Source organism: Callospermophilus lateralis, chromosome 1 (assembly GCF_048772815.1).
Source record: "Callospermophilus lateralis isolate mCalLat2 chromosome 1, mCalLat2.hap1, whole genome shotgun sequence".
NCBI classification, from domain to species: Eukaryota; Metazoa; Chordata; class Mammalia; order Rodentia; family Sciuridae; genus Callospermophilus; species Callospermophilus lateralis.
In genome coordinates, this window is record NC_135305.1 from 93256152 (window position 1) to 93283142 (window position 26991).

General features: G+C 36.3%; 1 protein-coding gene across 1 annotated transcript in view; it reads left to right on the forward strand.

Moving 5' to 3' along the window:
- Nme8 (NME/NM23 family member 8) overlaps positions 1–26206 on the forward strand; it is a 66305-nt gene extending 40099 nt beyond the window's left edge. Inside the window, exons 11-15 of the mRNA XM_076853967.2 lie at positions 9331–9475; positions 10278–10385; positions 14848–14999; positions 24407–24551; positions 25975–26206. Coding sequence (XP_076710082.2) covers positions 9331–9475; positions 10278–10385; positions 14848–14999; positions 24407–24551; positions 25975–26206 — 782 coding nt within the window. The remainder of the gene's footprint in view (positions 1–9330; positions 9476–10277; positions 10386–14847; positions 15000–24406; positions 24552–25974) is intronic.
- The last annotated feature ends 785 nt before the right edge of the window (positions 26207–26991 follow it).

The following is a 26991-nucleotide window of genomic DNA, read 5'->3' on the forward strand; positions in this document are numbered from 1 at the left end:
ATCTTTAACCTTTATTCATGTCTTTATTCTTTTAAAATAAGATTTAATCTTTGCATTGTTATAAGATTCTATGTATTTCAAGTTTTACTTTTAGAATTAATTCTACAATGACTGTATCTGCAAATGTTTTTGCACTATTATGGTTTGGATATGAGGTGTCCCCAAAGGCTCCCGTGTTCATGCAGAATACTCAGAGGTGAAATGATTAGATTGTTAGAGCTGTTACTTAAACATTCCATCCCAGTTTGAATGGACTGGGTGGTAACTGTAGGCCAGTGGGGGTTGGGGGGAGGAATAAGTCACTGGGAGTATGCCTGGGAGGGTGCATCTCACTATGGTCCCCTCTATTCCCCCCCACCCCCGCCACCCTCTCTGCTTTCTGGCTATCATGAGCGCAGCAGCTTCTCTCCTCCTTGCTGTTCCACCATGATGTTCTGCCTCATCTTGGGCCCAGAGCAATAGACTTGGCCAAGTATGGACTGAACCTCTGAAACCATGAGCTAAAATATACTCATCTTTTTCTAAGTTGTTCTTGTCGGGTATTTTGGACACAGGAACAAAAAGCTGACTAAAACACTGCCTCTAATCTATTCCCAGAGGGAGATTTCTGGGTGAATACAACCATTTATGAAAGCCTTTATATATAATATTACCTTGCTTTCCGAAAGTGTGTTGCTCATTTACTATTCTTTCCTCAAAGATACTGAGAGTATCTATCTTACCATGATCTTGCTAACATTATGCAATTTTATTTTCAAAATTATTAAAAATTTAATTAGAAAATTGAATTGCCTTTCTTAAATATGTGTGTCTTGATTAAAAAATGAAATCAGACATCTTTCCATGCAATTTAAAATCATTTTTATATGTGTTTTCTAATAATGTCCTATTATTCACGATGTTTCTCATAGTTTTGAACAAGTTTTTTAAAAATATATATATTTTATGTGTACTTATCTTGCTATTTTTAGTATGTTTGATATTTCACTTTAATTTTTCATTTAAATCTAAAATTTTTTACTTAAACTTGTCTAGTCTTCATTGTTCTATTTTTTATAATTATTTTTAGGATATATGTTTTGAAATACAATTTACATTTCACACAATTCATCCATTTCAAAATCTAATTATTTTTGTTTGCTTGCTCAATTTTTATTTAGGCAGCATCTTACTGTATTGTTTAGGCTGGGACCTCAAGCTCTCTATCCTTTCACTTAGTACTTCCATGTAGTAGAGATCACAGGTGTGTGATCTACACCCAGTTCCTAAAGTTCTAATTTTTTATGCTTACAAAATCTTTGCTCATTCATTTGTTAATATATGTCAAATATAGTTGTCTGTTGGTATCTTGAGGGGATTGACTTCAGGACCTCCCGCAGATATCAACACCCATGGGTACTTGAGTTCATTATATAAAATGGTATATTTGCACATAACCTAAGCACACCCTCTCCTATACTTTAAATTATCTGTAGATGACTTCTAATATCTAACACAACATAAATGCTACTTAAGTAAATAGTTGTTATATTGTATTGCTTAAGGAATAGTGACAAGAAAAAACCGTACATACATATTCAGTACAGACTCAGCCATCATAGACCTAGATATTTTTGGACTTGTGGTTGGTTAAATCCACAGATATGAAATCTGTGGCCATGGGGCCAACTATACTTGCCATTTGGCCAAAAGTGCTGACTTAGGTATTAGAAATATGCTAATAAGGGGCTGGGGACTTGGCTCAAGTGCGCTCGCCTGGCATGCATGCGGCACTGGGTTCGATCCTCAGCACCACATAAAAATAAAATAAAGATATGTCAAGGAACCCAACATTAAAAAAAAAAAGAAGAAATATGCTAATAAAAGTTGCTACACATGGTGAGATCATTGCTGTGGTAGTCATTACCAGTATTCTCCCCACCCCATCTCCTGCAGTCTGGGGAAATGAAAGGTTGCATTCTTCAGTCCTTTACATTTGAATAGTGACATGTGATTAGTTTTAGCCAATTAACCATAAGAGGAAGTGCTAACTGTCACTTGTGGGCTAAGGCTATAAAACATCTATATTACAAGTAATATTGCATCTCTCTCTCTGGTGGTTACCAAGAAAGACTTGCATTCCCATTGATGACAGTGTAAATGAGTAAATGATGAGCACAGCCCCTCTGCAGCTTTAATATGGATGTGGAACATAGGGAGTAAGTATTGTATTACATCATTAGGATTTTCGGTTTAATTTGCATAAAATTTATCCTAACTAATACAAAAGTCTGCTATAAAAGACCCTAGGTAAATAGGCTGTCACAGTAGAATGTGGCAAGGACTATAAGACATGGCACTTTGTGTGAGTATAGGATGAGTATGGCTTAGCCAAGGAAAGTGAAGGGGTCATGCAGCTTCTTAGAGGAAGCATTGCTCATTCTAAGATTGAAAAGCCCAATCAGAGTTAGGTAGAAAGAGGAAAACCTAGAGCAGTTTCAATGGAGTACTTGCAAAAGAAGTTAGACTACAGACTGAGGTGAGAGATTATAGTCAATGAAATAAGAACAGTCTGTAGGTAAAGAAGTGATATTTGACAGATTCAATATACTTTATTTGATGTTGGAAAGATCTGATCATAGACAAAAGCTTATAGGAAAGAACCAACTAGTAGAAATGGGACAGTTGAAGATATAAGAAACAAAGGGAAGGCAAGGACAGATCTAGACCAATGAGAGCCAGGCAGAAGCAATTTTTATAGCTGACATGCAGGGTTGGCCTTAGAGAGGAAAGACACTGACCTTTATATAGCAAGAGGAAAGGAGGGCCAGAGAGACACAGATTTGATTTGTGTGTTTGGTGTCAGGAATATGGAGTTTTAATCTACCTATATCTTGTTTCTCTATAAAGAAAGAAGCACTGTGATCGAGGGAGGGGAAGATACCCGTTATATATATTATCTACTAAAGGCCAGGCCCATTTTCTTGTTCTATCTGTGATTTCTGCTTTGCCAAGGACTCTACACCAGCAAGTGCCCCTCTTTCTATTGCAACATTTCTTTCACCTTCAGGTCTGAGTTTTTCCTCTTAGTACAGAGACATGCTCCGATATGTTAATAAACAAGTTTAATGAAATAAAAATAAAACCAGAAAACTTCATCGTATTCCAATGCACCCTAGATGATATCTTGTTTCTCTGCCCCCCTGGCAAGGGTCAGCTTTTCAAGGGATTATTTATACTCATGGAATTGACTCATGCTCTTCTGTACCTCCTCCAATTTTGCTTCTGCTAGACTAGCCTAGTCAAGCTCACCAATGACCTCCAGATTGCCAAATCCAAGTTTCAAATGGTCCTTTATTCTCTGCTCTCCAGGGTATATAGCAGTTTCTGTGCCCAAAGTGGTCTCCTGGGTTTGTATGGCCATAGACCTCCTGAGGCCTGTTCTGGACAACAAACACATCTTTCCATCCTCCTAAACAAATGAATTCACCCTCTACCAAGTACATTAAATCTCGCCTTATACTCTTAGTAGTTTTCCAAAGAATTTTTGCTCAAACAAATAGAATTTTCTTTTATGAAGCATTTTGGTGACCTAATATAATAACATCGTCACCATGATACACAAATCTTACTGCGACGCTTAAAGATATTGTGAAGATAATAAAGAGGGGGGAACAAAACTTAAAACTGATTATTAGATATCAATCTCCCACTGATCCATTGCTTGATTGTAGCCCCCGTTTTTTATAATTTCTGATTTATGTATGTTTCCCATTTGGTAATAAGAGACAACTCATTATTCTTTTTCAATAATGTTTTAGTTATTGAGAATTTATGGTTTTGATTCACTTCAAGAAATTTCAAAACCAAGTCCATGTGGATTATTTAACTTAGGCAAAACAAATATTTTCATCATATTCTTATTTAAAAACATGTAATATACTTCTATTTGGTTCATTCAGTATATTTTTATTTGAATATGGTAGTTTTCTTTTTATAGTTCTTATTTTCTTTTTATTGGAATACAGTACTAAATTAGAAGCAAATTACTTTGCTTCAAAATATTCTGTCAGTCATTTGTAGTTTTTTATGCACAGATATTTCTTTTTAAGGGTCATTCCTCATTTTTTTCCCTGACATTAAGAATTAAGCCTGAGACCAAGGACAAAAAAAGTGCATCCTGACATATGTTACTCCTTCCTGCTAGGCTGGAAATAAAGTTAAAAAAAAATCCTAGAACTAACCAAGCAATTGTAAGAAAAGAGTAAAACAAGCAAAGAACCCAGCACATTAAAGCAATTTAAGTCATTATTTGCTTCAGAAATATAGATAAGAAAAAATATGAATGTTTATATAATTCTTAAAATTCAAAAAGATGGAATTATATTAATTCTTGGGGGAGATTGTTGTGGTTTTTTTCCATTACTGTGTTTTAAAAAAGATTTCTCATGTGAGGGTACCCATGTCAACAGTTTAAAATGTGACAACTAATCTGCCATTAGTTAGCATATTGTGGCTTCTTATAATGACTTGTGATAAAGGTTGAGGGAAAGCATTCAGGGAAGGTGAATCTTTTTTTTAAATTTATTTTGTTATATATATAGGAAAAAGTATATTTTGACATATTACACATTCATGGAGTATAACTTATTTTAATTAGAATTCCATTTTTGTGGTTGTACATGATGTGGAGTTTCATGGGCCATATATTCAGATATGAACATAGAGAAGTTATGTCCAATTCATTCTGATCCAGGAAGGTAAATCCTGATAAGGCTACTGAAACTAGCCAGTGGATTGACTGTCCTTCAGATGCTTTCCCTACTTTCTACTCTCTGAACTGGATGATCCTAAAATAATTACAAGCCAGGCACCATGCTTTCTGGGCTCTGAGTCCATCTTTGTACTTTCTACTTCTTTGCTGCAAGAAGGTCTCCATAGTTTCAAGCATCACGTCCTCAAATATAGAAAAGCAGGCAGCAGAAGGTAGAGCAAGGCAGAGAGGTTTTCCCTGGGTGCCCTCTCAGAAGCATCCCAGCACATTCTCTGATATGTGATTGATCACGTATGGATCACATTGCCATAGGGAAATGAATATTTTAGTGGAAGCAGGCAAGAGAGGAGTTTGATAAATCCATTTGGCTATTTAACAAACTTGTTTATCCTCAAGTGAGCAAATAAAAGTAAGAGCTACTCAATACAAAAATTAAAAAAAAAACTAAAAACTATTTAACTGCTTAGAAAATTGAGTTGGTTGAGTAGTTGGGTAGTAACCCAAATACCGTACACACACACACACACACACACACACACACACACACAAATGTACATGTACAGCACAAGAAAATAGGAAGATACCTCTGTGTATGTGTGTGTATATATAATTCCTATGTGGTGAAGAAGTTGGAAACAATATTATAATTTGTAATGTTAAGAAGTATCATTCAGGAGCCCAGGCAGGCCCAGATTAGCCATGCATATCCGATATTTGCAGAGCTCAGGCAGGCCCATTACAGACTTGTGGACCCTTGTGGAGACCAGGCAGGTCCAGGCACAGGACTTCCCACCATGCCAAGGACCATGCCCACACACCACAGTGCTACATCTCCAAACAGGCCACCCAAAGCCATCGTTTGGTCTCCCATTTCAGTCCCATCTCTAAAAGTGTTCATTGACATCTTGGGACACCTTCTATCTAACCATCTCAGGATACCCCCACTGCTGCAACCACCATCTTTAGTTTTAGCAGCTCCTATCTTCAGAGAATGGCAGGGGACTGGATGCCCAACACCAAGGGACTCACAGGTTTGATGCTACCCCACCACTAAGAATGAGAATGGCCACTTCCATCTAGGGACAACAGCCAGGACCCAGAGGATCATCATCAAGGTCCCTGCAGGCTTGGTTATACCAGAGGTATCCCTGCTAGATGTGCTAATAGCCACCATCTTGTTACAGAGGCAGGAGAGAGCCTTGCACTGGGTCACTTTTCTCTGTCTTTTCTCCTGTTAACAGCTAACTTCTTTTGATTCATCTTTTACTCTTCCGATGATCTAATACCTCTATATGTTTACCTTCTACTCTCGTAAACTATCCACACTATCATAAACATCATACCCTACACCCACCCCTGTTTCTCTCTTTGTCCACCATTAGAATCTGTAGAAGCTTTTTCAAACCTACTGTTTATATTGCATATAAAAATTGAACACATTCTTGTTTATTGTGACAAAAATATAATTGTCTAAATAGGAACTCTTTGGTTTAAGGCTGAATATTGTTTGCATTGGGTGCTGTTAATATGGATCTCACTCTTAGTAGTGAAACATTGCTAACCTGCAGGGACACTATAAGAGTATAGGGTAGGAACTGTAATACCTAGGATCTGTACTGCTAGAAGGGAAGACTCACAGAAAGAATGAAAAGACAAAAGAAGAAAGTGCCTCAAACAAACCAAGTTGATACAATAATAGAATATATTAACAGTACAGTAGATGAAATGTCAGAGTCAGAGAAGGAGTTCAGAATGTACATAATTAAAATAATCTGCAAATCAAACAATGACATAAGAGAGCAAATATAGGCAACAATTGATCACTCCAACAAAGGGATAAAAGAGAACATACAGGTAGCAAAAGATTACTTCAAGAAAGAGAGAGATTCTGAAAAATTAAAATTAAAAAAAAAACAAATAATTGAAACAAAGGAAACAAACAAAAACCTCAATAGAAAACATCAACAACAGACTAGATCACTTGGAAGATAGAACCTTAGACAATGAAGACAAAATATGTACTCTTGAAAATATAGTTGACCACACAGTGAAGATGGTAAGAAACCATGAACAGAACCTCCAAGAATTATGGGATAACACCAAAATACCAAATCTAATATTTTTTAGGAAAGAGGAATGCAAAGAGATACAAATGAAAGGAATGCACAATCTCTTCAATGAAATAATATCAGAAAGTTTCCCAAATATGAAGAATGATTGGAAACTCAAACACAAGAGACCTACAGGACACAAAATGTATAAAACTACAACAGCTCTACACCAAGGCACATTATAATGAAAATGCCTAGCATACAGAATAAGGATAGAATTTTAAATACTGCAAGATAAGGGTTTCAGATTACATATAGGGAGAGGGGAAACCAATCTGGATCTCAGGAGATTTCTCAATCCAAACCCTCAAACCTAGGAGATCCTGGAACAACACATACCAAGCTCTGAAAGAAAATGGATGCCAACCAAGAATCTTATATCCTGCAAAATTAAGCTTCAGATTTGATGACTAAATAGAAACCTTCCATAATAAACAAATTTCGAATGCATCAGTGATGAACCCTCAGAAAGAGAAATTAGGAAAACTACTCATTCATAATAGCCTAAAAAAATAAAATAAAATAAAGTACTTGAGAATCAATGTAACAAAAGAGGTAAGAGACTTAAACAATGAAAACTACAGAACACTAAAGAAGATGGAAAGATCTTCCATGTTCTTGGATAGGCAGAATTAAAATTGTCAAAAAGGCCATACTACCAAAAACATTATACAAATTTAACGCAATTCCAATTAAAATTCCAACAAAATTCCTCCTAGAAATAGAAAAAGCAATTATGAAATTCATTTGAGAAAATAAGAAGCCCAGAATAGCCAAAACAATCCTTAGCAAGAGGAGTGAAGCAGGAGGCATCACAATACTAGAACTTAAACTGTCCTACAGAGCTATAGTAACAAAAATGGCATGGTATTGGCACCAAAATAGACATGAAGACCAATGGTACAGAATAGAACACACTGAGACAAACCCACATAAATACAGTTATATTATACTAGACAAAGACACCGAAAACACACATTGGCAAATGGTGCTGGGAAAACTGGAAATTCATATGCAGAAGAATGAAATTGAACCCCTATATCTCACCTTGCTCAAAACTCCACTCAAAGTGGATCAAGGACCTAGGACTTAGACCAGACACCCTGCACCTAATAGAAGAAAAAGTGGGCCTAAATCTTCATCATGTTGAAGTGGGTTCTGACTTAAAGTGCAAGAAATAAAATCAAGAATTAATAAATGTGGTGGATTCAAACTAAATAGCTTCTTCTCAGCAAAAGAAAAATTAATGAAGTGAAGAGAGAGCCTACAGAATGAGAGCACATTTTTACCACACACACATCAGATAGAGCACTAATCTCAGGATATATAAAGAACTCAAAAACTTAACAACAACAACAATTAAAAAAAAACCCAACCAATAAATGGGCTAAGGAATTGAACAGATACTTCTCAGAAGAAGATATATAATCGTTCAACAAATATATGAAAAAAAGTTCAACTTCTCTAATAATTAGAGAAATGCAAATCAAAACTAAGATTTCATCTCACTCTAGTAAGAATGGCAATTATCAAGAATACAAGCAATAATAATTGTTGGTGAGGTTGTGAAGAAAAAGATACAGTCATACATTGCTGGTGGGACTGCTAATTGGTGTAACCCATATGGAAAAAGAGTATGGAGATTCCTTGGAAAACTTAAAATGGAACCACCATTTGACCCAGCTATTCCATTCCTAGGTCTGTACCCAAAGTACTTAAAATCAGCATACTATACTGACATAATCACATCAAGGTTCAATAGAAGCTCAGTTCATAATAGCTAATCTGTGGAAACAACCTCAATGTCCTTCAACAGATAAATGGATAAAGAAACTGTGGTTTATATACACAATGGAATATTACTCAGCACTAAAAGAGAATAAAATTATGGCATTTGCAGGTAAATGGATGGATTTGGAGAATATCATTCTAAGCTAAGTAAGCCAATTCCAAAAAACCAAAGGCCAAATGTTCTCTCTGATAAGTGAATGCTAATCTATAATGGAGTGTGTCTGTGTGTGTGTGTGTGTGTGTGTGTGTGTGTGTGTGTAGTGTGGGGAGAATGAAGGAACTTTGATTGCACAAAGATGAAGGAGGGAAAGGCAGGGGGAATGGGGACAGGAAAGATGATGGAATGAGATGAACATCATTACCCTTGGTACATGTATGATTGCACATGTGGTGCGACTCTACATCATGTACAACCAGAGAAATGAAAAGTTGTGTTCCATTTGTGTACAATGAATCAAAATGCTATCATGTATAACTAATTAGAACAAATAATTTTTTTTTAGAAAAGAAGCATCATTCACCTGAAATTGAAACCTAAGAAGTTATTTTTGTGAACTTTTATATTTCCTTTGAGAAGGAAATGTATTATTTGCCCTCACGATATTCTATTATGTGTTGTTCCTATGACTAGTAACTTAGCAGGTTGAAACTTAATATGTGATTACTTTTATTTAGATGAGGTTTTGGATGTTATTGAAGCTGAAGGCTTTAAAATACTGTTTCAAAGACAAATAGAATTGTCCGAAGAAGCAGCTCAAATGCTGTGTCAGGAATATGAAAATGAAGACTACTATGACAAACTTATAGAAAATATGATGAGGTAAAGTAGAATCCATGCTTATAAAAATATGTGACTTATTTTTAAGTCATTTAAGCCTTCTCTTAACCCTGCTTTCTATTCTTTTTGCAAACATGCTCTGAGACTACTTTTTTTGAAAATACTTACACTATCCCAGTTTTTTGCTCAGCTCCTTGTCTGGTTTTCCTGGGATTTTACTAGAGCATTGAGATGTTACTGCATCTAGTTGAACTAACCCCAGAAGTTCAGGTACAAACAGAGCACTGGCTCTTGGGTTAGTCTGAATTGACTGTTGGTCTGGGCTTTCTTAGTCCTACGGATCAGCAGTCCTAGGAAATGAATTGTATGCTAGAAAATGTTGAGACACCTAGAAGAGTAACTGAAATAGCAGCAGAAGCAGATATACAGCAAGGGTACATAAGCCAGCAGGAGCACAGGAGCCTCAAAAGAACTGCTCCAAAAGAACCTCAGGTCTTCTCTTCATTTTCTTTCTCTGCTTACCTTTTTAAAACATGCTCTTGAAAGGTTATCAGTAGGGTTGGGGTTGTGGCTCAGCAGCAGAGCGCTTGCTTTGCACATGCGAGACCCTGGGTTCTATCCTCAGCACCACACATAAATATAAATAAATAAAATAAAGGTATTTTGTCCAACTACAACTAAAAAAATAAATATTTGAAAAAAAGAAAGGCTATCAATAGAAATTCAGACACTTCAAGAATTATTTTGACTTGTTTTTAGTCTGTATAACAACATACATTTGTATTATGTACATGTCGTTGAACATTGATCCACACTTTATTTAATTGTGTTTCTTTTCTAACAGTGGTCCATCTCTTCTCCTTGTTTTATTGAGAGAAAATGGTTTACAATACTGGAAAAAGCTACTGGGACCAACAAATGTTAATGAAGTCAATGAAGATTTTCCAGAGAGGTAGGATTCATATCATGGGTTCCTTAGATTTTTTTTTCATGGGTCCATTTGATTTCACTTTAGTGTAGAGTAAAGGAACAGATTTGGTGAAAAGAAGCTTCTCAGAAAACCTTCTATTCCTTAAGAAGTAGTAAGCAGATTATGATGGATGTCCTGTCCAAAACCAGCTCTGTTTTTGTCAGCTCTTTTACTGCTGTGACCCAAAGACCTGACAAGAACAATTAGAGGAATAAAAGTTTGTTTTGGGGGTGACAGTTTCAGACATCTTAGTTCATAGATGGCTGACTCAATTTTTCAGGGCTTGAGGAAGTGAGGTAGAACTTCATGGCAGAAGGGTGTGGAGGAGAAAAGCCCCTGGGAACATGGCACCAGGAAAAAGGTGAGTTCTCCTCAAGAGGACAAAATATAAACCCCAAAGGCATGTCCCCAGTGACCTACCCCCAGTCACACCCTCCCTGTCTACAGTGACCAGTCAGTTAATTCCTATCATGGGATTAATGTACTGATTAGACTGAAGATCTCATAACCCAAGTATTTCACCTCTAAACCTCCTTGCATTGCCATATGCATGAGCTTTTGAGGAACATGTAATATCAAAATCATAACATATTATCCCTGGCTCCTCAAAGCTCATGATCATCACACAATGCAAAATATATTTAGTCAATTTTCAAGGTTCCCCATATTCTCAACAGTTCCAGGATCACCCAAAAGTACAAGTCCAAAGTCTCCTCTGAGACTCAAACTCTTAGCATGAGCCCCTGTAAAAATTAAAAACAAGTTATATCTATATCCAATATATAAAGGCACAGAGTCAATATTTCCATTCCAAAAGGGAGAAATATGTGCATAGAAAGAAGAGATGGGACCAAAGCATTGCCAAAATCTAACTGGGCAAACAAGTCCTGAAGCTTCATACCCAGTACCTAGGGCACATGGCATCCTAATGTTTTCTACAAAGGGTGTATGTAGCTCTGCTCCTTCTGAGAAAACATTAGGCTTTGCTGGTTGCAGTCCACATGGCCTCTCTGTTGGCTTGTCTCTGTTCAATTTCTGCACCTTTTCTAGGACAATGTCCCCTGTTACTGGCATTTCTTAATCATAGAGAGATCTACTGCCACTTCAGCTTCCTCCTCACAACTAGCTAGCCTCAATTTGACTCCCAATTTTCTGACTAAACTGCAAGTTTTTCAAATCTTTATGCTCTTGATTATCATGGTAAACTTCACGAAACACTGCCAGCAACATCCATAACAGCCCCCACACCAAAGGCTGTGCTGCCTTGAAATTTCCTCCACCAGCCCATCATCTTTAAATGAAGCCTCACAGAAAGTCTTAGGACTTAGCCAGAACATAACACGAATGAACTTTGGTCCAACTTCCAATAGAGTCCTCCTCTGAAACCTCATGAGCCCCATCTTTATTGTCCACAGTCCTATTGGCATTATGGTCTTCTGAATTTCCATCATAATCACCATCACCCATTAAGCTCCACTAACAACATTCTAAAGCTTTTTCATCTTACATCATTAAACTTTCCAAAATTCCTCTCACAAATTTAAAAAAGCTTCAAAATCCTCTGAACTATATGGTAAGGTTAGTCATAACAGCAGCTGTGACTTCTTGGTATCAACGTCTGTTTTAGTCAGTTGTTCGTTTTTTTGTTTTGTTTTGTTTTGTTTTTCTCTTCTGACCAAAGGACCTGACAAGAAAAATTTTAGAGGAGGAAAATTTTATTTTGAGGCTCATGGTTTCACAAATCTAAATTCATAGATGGCTGATTTATTCCTTGGGGCTCAAGATGAGGGAAAACACAGAGGACATACATGGCAGAGAAAAGCAGGTGGGGACATGGCACCAGAAAACAGAAAGTGTCAACTCTCCTCACCAGGACAAATGCAAACTTCAAGGCACACCCCCAGTGACCCACCTCCTTCATCCACACCCTACCTGCCTACAATTACTACTCAGTTAATCCCTATCATGGCATTAATGCACTAATTAAGTTAAGGCTTTCAAAACCCAAACATTTCACTTCCAGACCTTCTTGCATTGTCTCACACATGAACTTTTGGGGGACACCTAATGTCTATACCACAAGAAGTTTGAAGTTGGACAATGTTTTGCAAGAGAAGGTTGTGAGATGCTTGACTTGAGACTGGGAACTAATAGGTGAAAACCCAACCAACAGGTCATCTTTTGGAAGAAATATCCATCTCACTTGCTATTTAGGAGAAAGTTCTTTTGAGAAAGGGATATGATGGCAACTGTAGCCTCTTTACATGATCACAGAGTTTCAAGATAATGATGACTAACTGAATATGTACTCTAATTTACTGAGTTAGTTTACTGATGAATCTTAGAAGTCAACTAAACTCTGTTATCAGGTTGACACATGGCATGGTATCTGGCACAGAGCAGGCAGTATTTCAATATTAATTGATCTTAGCTATTGGGCTTGGTAAAATCTGGAAGATAGGAATAATATCTCTTGCCACTTCACACTTGGGTGTATAACTTGGGGAAACAAAGAGAAGTACAATTCACTTGAATTTTTCATGCTGATTTCAAGCTAGGATTTAACTGAGGAGAAGAAAGGCTCTTCTTTCCAGTGTACATGAAAAAGGATGCTTCATAAGGCACAGAAAAATGACCTATGTGTTCACATATTAAATAAAGGTACATATGAAGCGTCACTTAAAAGTGAAATGATTTAACTGGGTTAGCATGTAATTGAATCTTACTTTTCCTAAACGACACATTTTTACCACTTAATCAGCCTCAGTGCCAGTTACTGCAAAGATAATACAGATGGATCGTTCTGCAAATGGTGTGAGCAGAGGGCCATAGAACCTCTCAATCATCTGTACCACAGAATGCAAGGCATGGTGCCACAGAGAAACTCCTGTTGTCACAGGCTTATGCCCACAGGCAAGCTGGTCTAGACATGTGGTTCTAAAGATGGAGATTGCACATCATACAGAGACCTTTATGCTAATCACAGATGCTCAGTGACTTCCCCCTCTCAAGGTTTTGACTAATATTATGTGAGAATACCCTAATTTCATGGCCATTATTTTTCTTTGGTATCTCCATTTCCAGTTTCCTTGGCTCTATTTAGCTCTCATGGACTACTTTAGAAATAACTCTTTGAGAGAGCTCTGCCCCTTTCCTTCACTTGGTCATCAGATTCTTTTCTGTGTACTGGTTTATCTCAAGGATGTCACTTGCAACCACTCATTCTCAACCTTTCTTCCCTGTAGCCTATCCTTCAGTAACTTTTACCCCTACGGACTCTTTTGCCAGTAATCATGGTTAATGGCTGAACAGCGGGTCTGGTTGTGGAGTGGCTTACAGTGTTTTTGTCAATCACAGGCTTCAGGGGACTTGGAAAAGAATTATCTTCAAACCAGAGGTGTGGGAATAGCCAAGGGCCACGTGGAATGGTCAAGTAGATATGGCAAAAAGGCAATATGACTGGGTTACTGAAACAAAAAAGACAAAAAGTTATTAAAGAAAGCCAATTTCCGACAATATAAAGAAGACATACATCATTCTGAGCAGAAAAGGATATTATTCAGCAGAGCTGGATTTTGTTGGGTTGGCTTCTCAGGACTGATTTTTTAAGGGCAGAAATTTAGATGGGCAGAAAGGGTCTCCTTTGCTGAACTAAGCATCAATAGAGAGACAGATAACGAAGACAACTGACAGAATTCAGGAACAATAATTGATTTGTGGGACCCATAATCTTCCTTAGGAATGGAAGCAAAAGCAGAATAAATGCTGCAACCCAACATGGATTCTCCAGTGTAGTTGACATTACTCAGCTTCTTTCTACAAAGCTGTACCATATGCTCCTCTTTTAATGCTGTGCTTACTTACCTGGAAGATTCGACTATAGTATCTCCTGGATTCAATGTTTATAATTTGTTATCTTTGGCATAAAGTCAGATGCCATCTAATTCTTAATAATATTTCCTGGAGAGCAGGGGAAGAAATATTAAGAATTCATGCACCATATGCATGAATGTATGCACCATATGTTTCAAATCACCATTTGACTGCATCCCCAAAACCACCTTCTAAAAGTTTTGAGACAATGAAGCACAGAGTAGTTTACTCACTACCCAGTATCACACAGTTAAAAAATAATGCAACCAGGATTCTATAGGATCTGGGCTTTTTCACTAGGCAGAGTATCCATTCCTTCTTTCATATTTATCTAGCACTATCCATTACCATGATGATTTAAATGATTACCTCCTTTATTCCTAATGATTGGTCTATATTTGAAAGGAAATAGCATGGCCCATGCCACTGTATAATGACTTCCTATGTCAGAGTACCTAGATCCAGATATGTTGCTGTTTCTTGATAGCTTTTGAACAACTTACATAAATGGTGTTAGATCATGTGGCACTGTTATATTAATTTTTTTTTAACTTGACTTCTTTTTTCAAAGTTTATGTGCTCGGTTTGCAATGCATGGACTGCCTTTCAACCAGTTGTATGGAAGCAATTCCAGCGAAATTGCTCAAAGGGATATAGAGTATTTCTTTCCTCTTCAGAGCACTTTAGCATTGATTAAGCCTCATGTAACACATGAACAAAGAGGTAAGCATTTTAAAATAAAAGTGAATGCATGCATTTTTCTTCCAGAATTTGTGAAAATTTTGTAACTATAGAAAAGTTATAAGAATAATGCAATTACTATACAAATCCCTCCATCTAGGTTCAGCAATTGACTTTGTCATGTTTGCATGTGCACTTTATCATAATCTCAGCTCTGTATTTCTCTCATTTTCTGTTTCTCTTTGTCCCTTCTGCCCCCCCCCCATTCTTCTCCCTGTCTCTCTTGTAGTCAAAAATTACACTGGACTGGAGGTATAGTTCAGTGGTAGAGCATGTGTTTAAAATATGTGAGGCCCTGGATTTGATTCCCAGCACTAAAAGAACAAACGAACAAACAAAAACAACAACAAATTTTGTTGAATTTCATTGCAGAGTTGACCTAAATGATGATTTTCCTCTCCATATGTATATTCACACTGAAGATGATAGTAAGGGTATTCCTAATATTGAGCTATCTTTTCATTCCTTATAAATCTCACCTAGTCATGATGCATTTTCAGATATGCTTTTGTGTTATATTTGCTTACATTTCATTTGATTTTTTTTTGCACTGAAACATAAAAGTGAGCTTGGTATTTCTTTTAAAATTTTTTGTGCAAGTTTTATCAAATTTAGGTAACAGTGGAATGCTTCATAAAATGAACATATTTTCAGTATTCTGAAAGAGTTTAAGCAGCACTGGAATTGACATTTGAAGGGTTGTTAGAATTTTCCTGTGAACATTTTGACCTGTTGTTTTTCTCCATTTTATGGAAATTGATCTATTTAAACTTTCTATCTCCCCTAGAATTAATTTCACTAAATTGAATTTTCCTAGGAAATTATCCATTCCATCCTTATCAAGTTTGCTGAGTAATTTCTTCTTCTCCAATTTCCTCTGTTTAAAAGACTGTTTACCTTGCCATTTCTTACTTTGTTGTCTTTCAAACAAGAATTTGATTTATTTATGAGTTCTCTTTTTATCTTATCTTCATTATTTCCTTTCTTTTATTTCTTACTATTATTTAAAATTTTATGTTCTTCTAGTTTTTTAAGTTAAATATATAATTCATTCACTTTTATCCCTTTATTTTTATTGATTTTTTAAATAATTTTTAAGAGAGAGAATTTTTTAATGTTTATTTTTTAGTTTCTGGTGGACACAACATCTTTATTTTATTTTTATGTGGTGCTGAGGATCGAACCCAGTGCCCTGTGCTTGCCAGGTGAGCGTGCTACCGCTTGAGCCACATCCCCAGCCCAATATAAGTTTTTAAGGTTATACATTTTCCTGTTACTTTTACTGAATTAAAGCCACAGTTTCTGTTTCATAGTATTTTCATTATTATTAGATTTTAGAAATTTTTCAATTTTGGCTTGAGTTTTCCTTTGGATCTTCAAGTCATTCAACAAATCAGTTTACTTTTTGAAAACAGATGTTTTTAACCAAATTATTCTAATGAAAGAGAAATTCTATCTTTTATTAGTGTTGTGATTAGAGAATTTTCCCCCTTATTTCTTTACTGAAATTGTTGTGGTTTCATTTAATTGCCATCTGGTAAATGCTTGTGAATCTTCTGTATGTGTGAGAGGGGATGTTCTCTATTTTCATGGTGCAAAGTTTGAATATAATCCCTACTTTACTGGTTGTTTGATTCATGTTTGATACCCTTACTTTATTTTTCCCCATCTTTATCTGTCTAGATCTGTTGGTAATACATTAATTACTTATTTTTTAATATTTAATTTTTAGTTGTAGTTGGACATAATACCTTTATTTTATTTGTTTATTTATTTATTTATTTTAGTGATGCTAAGGATAGAATCCAGGACCTTGCATTTGCTAGGTGTATGCTCTACCACTGAGCCACTACTCCAGCCCCTAGTTACCTATTTTTACTATGTTTCTATTTCTCCTGTAGTTCTGATTCATAATGGTGACTGCTAATATTGAGCATTTTTAAAATATATTTATTGGCCATTTGTATTTCTTCTTTTGAATGTTTAATTTTTTTGTCCATTTTTTTAATTGAGATACTTGATGTAACATTTTTTGAGTTCCTTATGTATTCTACATATTAACCCTCTGTCAGAAGAGTAGATACCAAAGATTTTCTCCCATTCTGTAGGTTCTCTCTTTACATTTCTAAAAGTTTCTTTTGCTGTGCAGAAGCTTTTAAATTTGATGCCATCCCATTTTTAACTCTAGGCATTATTTCCTGAGCTTTGGGGGTCCTATTGAGAAATCATTGCCTGTGCCATTATGCTGGAGTATTGACCTTATGTTTTCTTCTAGGAGTTGCAAAGTTTATGTCTAAAACCTAGGTCTTTGCTTCATTTTGAGTTTATTTTTGTGCAGGATGAGAAATAAGGGTCTAGTTTCATTATTCTACATATGGATAACCAGTTTTCTCAGTACCATTTGTCATTTCTCCAATGTATGTTTGGGGCATCTTTTTCAAGGATCAGATGAGTGTAGATGTGTGGGTTTGACTCTATGTCTGTTTTTATACCAGCACCATGAACTTTCTGATATTATAACTTTGTAGTATGGTGTGAAGACAGGTATTGTGATGCTTGCAGCATTGCCTTTTGGGTCTAGAATTGCTTTGGCTATTCTGAGTCTTTTATTCTTCCAAATGAATTTTAGGACTATATTTTCTAGTTCTGTGAATAATTTCATTGGTATTTTGATGGGAATTGTATTTGAACCTGTATATTGCTTTTTGTTTTATGGACATTTTAATAATTTAATTCTGCCTATCAATGAACATGGGAGGTCTTTCCGTCTTCTGAGGTATTTTTAAATTTCTTTCTTCAATTTTCTATAGTTTTTTGTTGTAGAGATCTTTCAGCTTCTTGGTTATATTTCTTCCTGTGTAATTTTTTTTTGAGGCTATTGTGAATGGAATTGTATTATTTATCTGATTTCTTTCTCAAAAGATTTGTTTTTGGTATATAGGAATGCTGCTGATTTTTGTATGCTGATTTTGTTATCTGCTACCTTGCCAAATGGTTCATTAGCTCTATGTAGTCTTTTAATGGAGTCTTTTTTATCATCAAGGTATAGGATTATATCATCTGTAATTCTGATAATTTGACTTCTTACTTTCCTATTTTTATCCTTTTTATAGCCTTTTCTTGCCTAATTCTTCTGGCTAGAATTTCTAATTTCTAATTCAGATTTGATAGAATGTATCTATTTCCTCTAGGTTTTCCAGTTTTTGAAGTATAATTTTCAAAATTGTCCCTAATACTAATACTCCTCTTAATTTCTGTGATGTCTGTGGTGATTTCTCCATTTTCATCTCTAACTTTATTACTTTGGACTTTTTCTCTTTTTCTGTTGGCTAGTTTGGTGAAGGGCTTATCAATCTTGTTTATATTTTCAAAGAATCAACTCTGTTTCATTTTGATCCTTCATATTGTTTTTTTTTTATTCTCAATTTCATTGATTTCAGCTCAGATCTTAATTATTTCCTTCTTTCTACGGCTTTTGGAATTGGTTTGTTCTTTCCTTTTGAGGGTCTTGAGATGTATCATTAGGTTGTTTATATGGAATCTTTCTGATTTTCTCTGTAGGAACTCATAGCTATAAACTTTCCTCTTAGAACTGCCTTTATATTGTTTCAATGATTCTGATATATTGTATCATTATTCTTATTAGAGTCTAAGAATTTTTAAACTTCTCCCTTGATTTATGCTTCCATCTATTCATCATTCCAAAGTGTTCAATCTCCATGTGTTAACATAGTTTCTGCAGAGTATTGTTTTGATTTCTAATTTTATTCCATTATGATCTGATAATATAAAAGGAATTATATCAGTTTTTCTTGTATTTTCTCAAGAGTTCTTTGAGACTTGAAATATGGTCTATTTTGGAGAAGGTTTCATGAGTTTCTGAGAAAACAAATGTATTCATTTGTTGTTGGATGAAAAATTCTATAGATATTTGTTAAGTCCATTTGAGTTATAATATTTATCATGTCCAAAGAGTCTTTACTAAGGTTTACATCAGGATGATCTATCTAATGTGAGAGAGGTATGCTGAAATCATCAGTATTATTGTACTGGAGTCTCTGTGAGGCTTCAGTTTGAGTAATGTCTGCTGTGTAATTAGCTACATATTTTTTTGATTTCTCCATTTACCTGTCTGAAGTGACTTTCTTTATCTGTTCTGATTAATTTTGGTTTGTTGTCTGCTTTGTCAGATTTGAGAGTTGCTACTTCTGTTTTCTTGGGGTTTTTTTGTTTGTTTGTTTTTTAGGTTCTACTCCCCTTGTATATCCATTTCCATCTTTTCACTTTTAGCCTGTAATTGTATTTTCCCCTAAGGTGTACCTTTTGCAAATAGCATACAGTTGGGTCTTGTTTCTTTAATCCATTCTGACAGCCTGTGTCTTTCAATTGGAGAGTTGAGACTATTTATGTTCAATGTTATTACAGAGCTATTCATTAATTACTGCGATTTTGATTTATTTGTAATGTTTAATTTGGTCTTATTTCTCATTTGCTTTGCTACTCCCCAAATATGATTTGTTCATTTTTTACACTCTGGGGTTTGTTTTTGATTTCTTCTGTGTGAAGCATTTTGTTATTTAAGTTTGGTAGTGCAAGTTTAGGTGTCATTAATTCTAGTTTCTGCTTATCTTGGTAGGTTTTTATTTCCATTTTGATCTTGAAGGATAGCTTCGCTGGATGTGGCAGTCTTGGTTGACAGTTTTTTCTTTCAGGAGTTGGAGCATATCATTTCAAGCCCTTCTGGCTTTTAGAGTTTGTGCAGAGAAATTGGAAGTGATACTGATAGGCTCACCTCTAAATGTAACCTGACATTTTTGTCTTGGGGATTTTAAAATTCTATCCTTGTTTTGTATGTTAGGCATTTTAATTACAATATGTTGTGGAGAGGTTCTTTAGTGATCTTGCCTATTTGGGATTCTGAATGCCTCCTGTATCTGGATTTCCATCTCATTCTCAAGTTTTTGGAGAATTCTCTGTCATTATTTACCTGAAGAGGTTATCAGTTCCCTTAGCTTGAATCTCAGAACACTTCTCAAGTCCAGTGGCTCTTAAATTTGGTCTCTCAATGTAGACTCAAAGTTCTTGTAAATTCTGATCATGATTACTCGTTTTCTTTAATAGTGTCTGAATATTCAAGGCTGATTACTTTTTCTTACAGCTCTGAGATTCTGCCTTCAGCATGGTCTACTCGATTAGAGAGATTTTCAGCCGAACTTTTTATTTATAGTGTTGAATTTCCAGGATTTCTGTCCTTTTTCAATATTTCTATCTCTTGATAGGATTTCTCCTTCATGTTCTATATTGACTTCCTTAATTCATTCAGTTGTTTTTCAGTATGCTCTTGGAATTCATTGGTCATCTTTGTAATGATTCTTTTGAATTCCTTATTTGATATTTCATCGACTTCAATCAATATCTTTGGGGTCAGTTACTGGTGAAATATGAGCTTTACTGGATGTTGTGTTAGCTTGCTTTTCCATATTTCTTGTATTCCTATGTTGGGTTTTATGCATCTGTTGTGAGGTATTTGTCTTCTGCTCTTATGTGTAGGCCTTTTTAGGGCACAATCTGCCCTTGCCGAAGTCCTAGAGTGATCTAGGTTTAGAACCCTTGATATCCACAGCCTTTGCATTAATTCTCTGTTTTTGTTGTAGCAGTAGATGTCCATAGTAGGACCTGGGGGCCCACCCCTGTCTGCCTCTACTTGGGGCCTGGTCATTTGTTTATGTTTTTATCTCTTCTATTTGTATTAACACATAGCTGAAAATTGAGTATCATTAATTTGTGTATGAAAATTGGTTCAGTTCAACAGTAGAGTCTCTACCTGGTGAACTTGTAGTGTCCCTGTAGGTTCCCAGTACCTAGAAAAGGGGAAGACAAACTATAAGGTGCAAACACCATATAGCATTAAAATAAATATTCAGATTCTACTATGACATCTATAACACTAATTACCACACACCACAAAACAAAGAAAGAAAAAAAAAAGGAATGATGGGACTAACCAATTGTCAATAGTTAAAAAAAAAAAAACAGAAACTAGATCTGGCTTTAAAGCAACCAGCAGGTATCAAGTAGGTCATCCACCACAGTAATAATTTCATTAATATTAATAGTAGAGGCAGGAGTTATATAAACCAGTTCTAAAAGATGATTAAAAATACAGCTTATTAGAAAAAGAGAAAATGTGGTAGGAAGGTAGAAAAGAGTTTAGAATTTCAAAAAAGTGAACAGAGAATTCAGAGGAGATATAGCAGGTGATAGTTATAAGGAAGGAAGAGAAAAAAATAGGAAAAACAAAGTAAAGCAAGAGAGAAAGAGATAATGATAGAATTTGGTTGTTAGAAGGAGAAGTAAAGAAAGAGAAATAAAAGAAACAAACAAAAGACTACAATACAAAGCAAAACCAAAATATACAACCCAAAACACCCTAACCTGCAAAAGACAAGGCAAAGAAAAATTATTACATTCAAAATACTAAAAATGAGAAAAAAGGAAACAAACATGTATATGTATATATGTCCCTGAATCAGTCAGTACAACAACACTTTCTCTCTCTCTCTCTCTCTCTCTCTCTCTCTCTCACACACACACACACACACACACACACAGAGAGAGAGAGAGAGAGAGAGAGAGAGAGAGAGATCCTTAGTGAAAAATGACAAAATTGTCCCACTGAGCTATCTTTCTTTATGTTTCTGTTGAGCTATGTTCTAACAGTGAGAGTAGGGGCTAAGGCTTGTTAAGCCTTTTTAACCTCTTCCTCTTTTTTTTTTTTTTTTTTTTTTTTGTTGCTCTCTGAGCTGCCAGTTGGAGTGGACTAAGCATGAAGCTAATTGAAATAATTCTCAGCTTCCCTTCTCACCAGTATGAGGTAGATGGAATAGGTTGTACTGTCATTTGGAGTTTTTTTTTCTGCACAGACATGATCCATGCCTTCTCAGGGTGAAGCTGCTGCAGAATGCTATGAGTGGAGTTCCAGAGTGTGGGGTTTACATCTACCCAGGCCTCAGGGACTTTGTTGGGTAGTATCTGCTCTGGAGGGATTCGATCAACACACCCCTAAGGTCTGTGTTGGGAGTCTGGATCTCAGGATCCTCTCAAGAATTCTATTTCTAGGGCAGGGGAGCCAAACCTTCATATACTGCTGCCCATGAGAACAGCCTTCCTGGGCTTAGTCCCTGAATGTATTTACCACCACCTGTTCAGCTTCCTGACCCATTTCAGCTGGTCATGTTAGCTGCCAGACTCAAAGGAGAAGCCAGCTGGACTACCTTTCTCCTTTCTGACTTGAATGTCCCTGGGTACAATATTCTCTGTGCCTAGTTCACACATGTTCTGCAAAGTACACCCTAGGCCATAGGGCAGGTGTTTACCAGGACAGTGTGGCAGTGTTTGCTCTGCTTTCCAGGCTCCCGCAGCAGCAGCTGCAATGTGGCCACCACAAGATGGTTCCCAATTCGTCTCTCCATGGACGATTGGGAAAGAGCACTTTTCAAGTACCATTGCACAGTGCAGCCTCTGGATCAACTAAGTTCAGGCTTCTTTTCTGATCTCAGATTTTTCTGTACCAAATCTGTATTTCTCCCTCCCTCTGTGATGAACCAGTATCATTGTAGCTGACACTATGGTAACTGGCTCAGCTCTAATATACTCTTTCTTATTTTAGTGTACCCAAATTTCTGAGTCTCTAAGACATTCTGACTGTCTAATATAGAATTTTAATAAAAACCCATCTTTACCCACCTCACTGAGGAGTAGTACTTCTGATGGTTGAATTGTTATCAATGGAGCAACTAGGAATTCAGCCTTCTTCTAAACTGCTGTCCTAAATCTACCATGACTTATAGTTTCAAATGTCAATTTTCTTTCTTTGTTCTGATTTTTTTTTCCTTAAGGACTTCACTGGAAATAACAGGAGATTATTTTCTTTTCTTTTGGTATGACAAGATAAAATTTTTAAAATAAATACGTAATATTTAATTTTGTACACACACATACACATGCCTGCATATATGTACACACACACACACACACACACACACACACACACACAAGTATATAAGCTTATTTTTGTTTAACCTCTAACCTCTATATCCATTACTTTCTTTTTTATCATCTTTTCATTCTTCATTCGATTTTCCTTCTTTTAGCTAATTTTATTCCCATTCTCTCTGTCACATATCCACTATACCTCATTTAATTTGGTCTCTATTTCCATGATGATTTTATCTTTTCCTTTTATTTCTTTCTTGAATGCAGTTAGCTTTTATTTTACATCTACTTTTTGATTAACAGTTTCAAAGTTTTGATTCATAGTGTTTTCATGTGCAAACTTCTCGATCCACGTTAGAGTGCTGTGTTGTTTTGTTGACCTTTCGCTGCTGCCTGCTACCTACCCACCTTCCTTCCTTCTTCCTTCTTCCTTTCTTTGTTGGGGGAAGAAAAATATTGTTAATCACAAAAGTGATTTTAATTTGATCTCTTTGGGGAGTCTAGGTAAGATTCATGGTGCATGGTAGCATTTATTACTACATGTTGGACCTGCCTGCACAATCTCCTTTCTGTGGTTCACTAAGAGTTAAAGAGACTTTGGGTTTACCTTTCTCAGCTTCTCAGTTCAGAATGTTCTCTCAGATTTGTATGAGGAGTAGTTTTTGTATCAGGTAGGCCTTGGCAGAGGGTAGATCTATGTCTCTTTTAAGATTCCCTGTTTATCTAGGACCACTTACCTCAGCCACTTTCTTCCTGTCTGCTTATTACCAAGTATAGAAATCAACTTTTATTTTCCAACATGCTGCTTTTTTTTTTTCAGAGAACGGATGCCTTGAACACACAAGGCCACATCCACCTCTGCCACCCTAATTCATCCTCCATACTGCAAAGAAAATTGACTTCCTGGAGAATAAATCAGAACTTAGTCCTGCTTTGAATACTTTAACTGTGCCTTTCTGTCCTTTGTCTCCAGAATGCAGTCCTCAATATTAAGGCCATTGTGAAATTTTAATAAGATTCACTTTACTTCCTACACTGACCACCTCACTTTTCAGGAGACATCACTTCAACACAATTCCAGGAAGAAATTCATGGGCATTTATACCATGGAGATGAAAACACATCTTTATTCTTAGCAGTCTGGCAGGGTTCCTCCTTCTCTTTTTTGTTAGTTCTCTAGGGCCCCAGGTGGTTTCTGGGCTAAAAATATACATTCATGTCTTAACACTCTCCTGAGTAACGATTTGGTGACTTTAAAGTCTAATTTAGTTTGTCTCAGATTTGATTTCTTAAACCACAATATGCAAGTGAAACTATTATTTTTCTCTGTTATTTTGATCTATGGAGCAATAGTGGAACAATCTGCAATATAACCAAATATTTGCTTTCCCTAGAGATCATCCTTAAGATCATCAAGGATTCAGGATTTGAACTGACTCAGTTGAAGGAAATAGTCCTAACACCAGAAGAGGCAAAAAAAGTTTATTTCCGAATAGAAAAAAAAGAGTTTTATAAAGATGTGTTGGCAGTATTAGCTGAGTAAGTCTATGATTTGTAGTGTGTGTATATATATATATATATGTATATATATGTATGTATATATATGTAATATATGTATATATATGCATATATATGTATGTATATATATAATTATATTATATATAATGTTATATATAATTAATAACGTTAGATATATGTAAATATTATAAGACTGAATATGTTGCTTTGTAATATCCTTCTTTCACGTGGTAGATCTGTTTCTGGCAACACACAGCTTCATTAGGCATTCCACAAGAATTAAAGGTTAACATTTTTTGAGTGTTCACTTAATTCCAGACCTACTGCTAACCTACTTATACTTTATCTCATTAGATTCTATGACAACTCTATGTCATAATTTTAACTAGAATTTCTACTTTGATCATGAGAGAACAGAGGCCCAGGGCTGGGTTTGTTCATAATCACAAAGCTAGAGTTTGGATAGGCCCAGGGAATCTATACCAGAATGATGTTCCACAGAAGTCCCTTTTACAAAGAGCTCATAATTATCTGAACAACCATATCCATTCACCTTGAGTTAAAAAAAAAAAAAATTAGAGAAACACCTACACGCATGCATACATATGCACATACTTATTAGGCTTCACAGTTCAGAATGCTCTCTCAGTTTTAAATGCGTTATCTCCCCTTTGCAGTCCCTGAACATTTGTCAGTGACTGTCATTTTGTTGATATAGAAAGACAAAATTTACAGAGTTCCAACAAAAGGTTGGCCAATATGTAAGTTGTCATTAGATACAAATAATAAAAAGAAACCTAGAGACTTTGAGGACCTATACCATCACAGTTTAGAAAACAAAACTAACTTTGAATTCTGTTGCAGGTTCTATTCCCTGGAAGCAGCAGAGTTCAGGTTGTTTATTAAGGGCACCATGTAGGTGGGGCTAGAAAGAAACAGGATGCAAAGGAAAGAAAAGTCAAGGTACAGTGCAGACTGACGCAGTCTCTGCTGACAGGATAGAGGCCAAGCTGTTCTGTGTTGCGAAGGAGATGACCAGGCCTTTGTACTCTCACATGACCAAGTCACTGGATATAGTCTACTCTGGGAATGAAGGGACCTGAGCAATGTGGCTTTCTAGAGTATTAGCAATCCTTGGAAGGGCTAGAAGCTTAAGGACAACCACAAAGCAACAAATTCTGGGTCATTAAGAATGTCTCTAGAGTAGCAAAAATAATGAATCTATTGACAGGCATTCTCTAGAATTAAAGTACAACACTCATCTAGCACAAAAACCTGTTGGATGAGGGAAACATGAAAAAAGGAAAACCCAAAGTCATACTTATTAAGGCAAAGGATAAAGAATAGCTCTGTGGATGGGCCTGTGACATTCAGACTTTAGCCGTGTATGTCATCTGCACAGTCGCAAGCAGCCCATATCTTCCTAAAGTGTTATTATTTGCAGGGGCCCATCTTTGGTCATGGTTCTGACAAGGTGGAATGCTATTGCAGAATGGAGAAGATTGATAGGTACAGTAGACCCAGAGGAAGCAAGACTACTGTCCCCAGAATCCATCCGAGCCAGATTTGGAATAAATATTTTGAAAAATGCTGTCCATGGAGCATCAAATACCCTCGAGGCATCAGAGGCCATTAGTAGAGTGTTTGGAGACGATGAGAATCCAGAGAACAATTAAAGTAAGTACTATGAAGTATATACCACTTTAATTTTGATTGTCTTCCCTCTGCTGCTGGGACTAAATCTAAGACAAGACTGTCCTGGGAAGATCAGAACCATTCCCATATTTCTGAAACAAAGTATATTTACTACCAGACATACTAGGCTGTTTCCCAGCAGCCTCACAGTTCCAAGCTTCATAATGCCAGTGACTTGGGAAGTTCAGTTGCATGTAGCCAGGCTGGGGCATCTACAGTCAAGGGACAAGATGGAGACAGTGGGATGAGACACCCCTGAGTTTGCAAGCCTTGGGAGTCTCATGAAATCCCAGTACTTCACTTTCCTTTACTTTGACTATCCTGAGTCTCATTCAGCAGCCGGAGCTCTGTTCTCTTAAGTATTTTAAAATGCAGAACCTACTAACTAACTGTGGGTGACATATGGTGATGTAACAGAAGAGTAAAAATCATAAGTACTTGTTGGGTGGAGGTAGCTACCGAATAGGTATGTGCATTAAGTCCCCTTCTTTACTAAGCAGCGTAGGCCACATGGGGGATGGAGTGTGAGATGGATGACTTCTTTCATCAAAGCTTCTTTATTTTTAGAGGCCAAGTTCATAAGTTTCCACTATAATGACTCTGGCTGCTGACTCATATGTGGCTGGCAGCCTTTTCCTGAGTGTAGTGTTATTCTCCCCTGCATGGGCCAAACTGAGGTGCATCCAAAGCAAAACAAGAAGCACTATTGTTTGAGTCAGCTTTTTCATTGCTGTGATCAAAACACCCCAATCCTTGGGCTCCATTG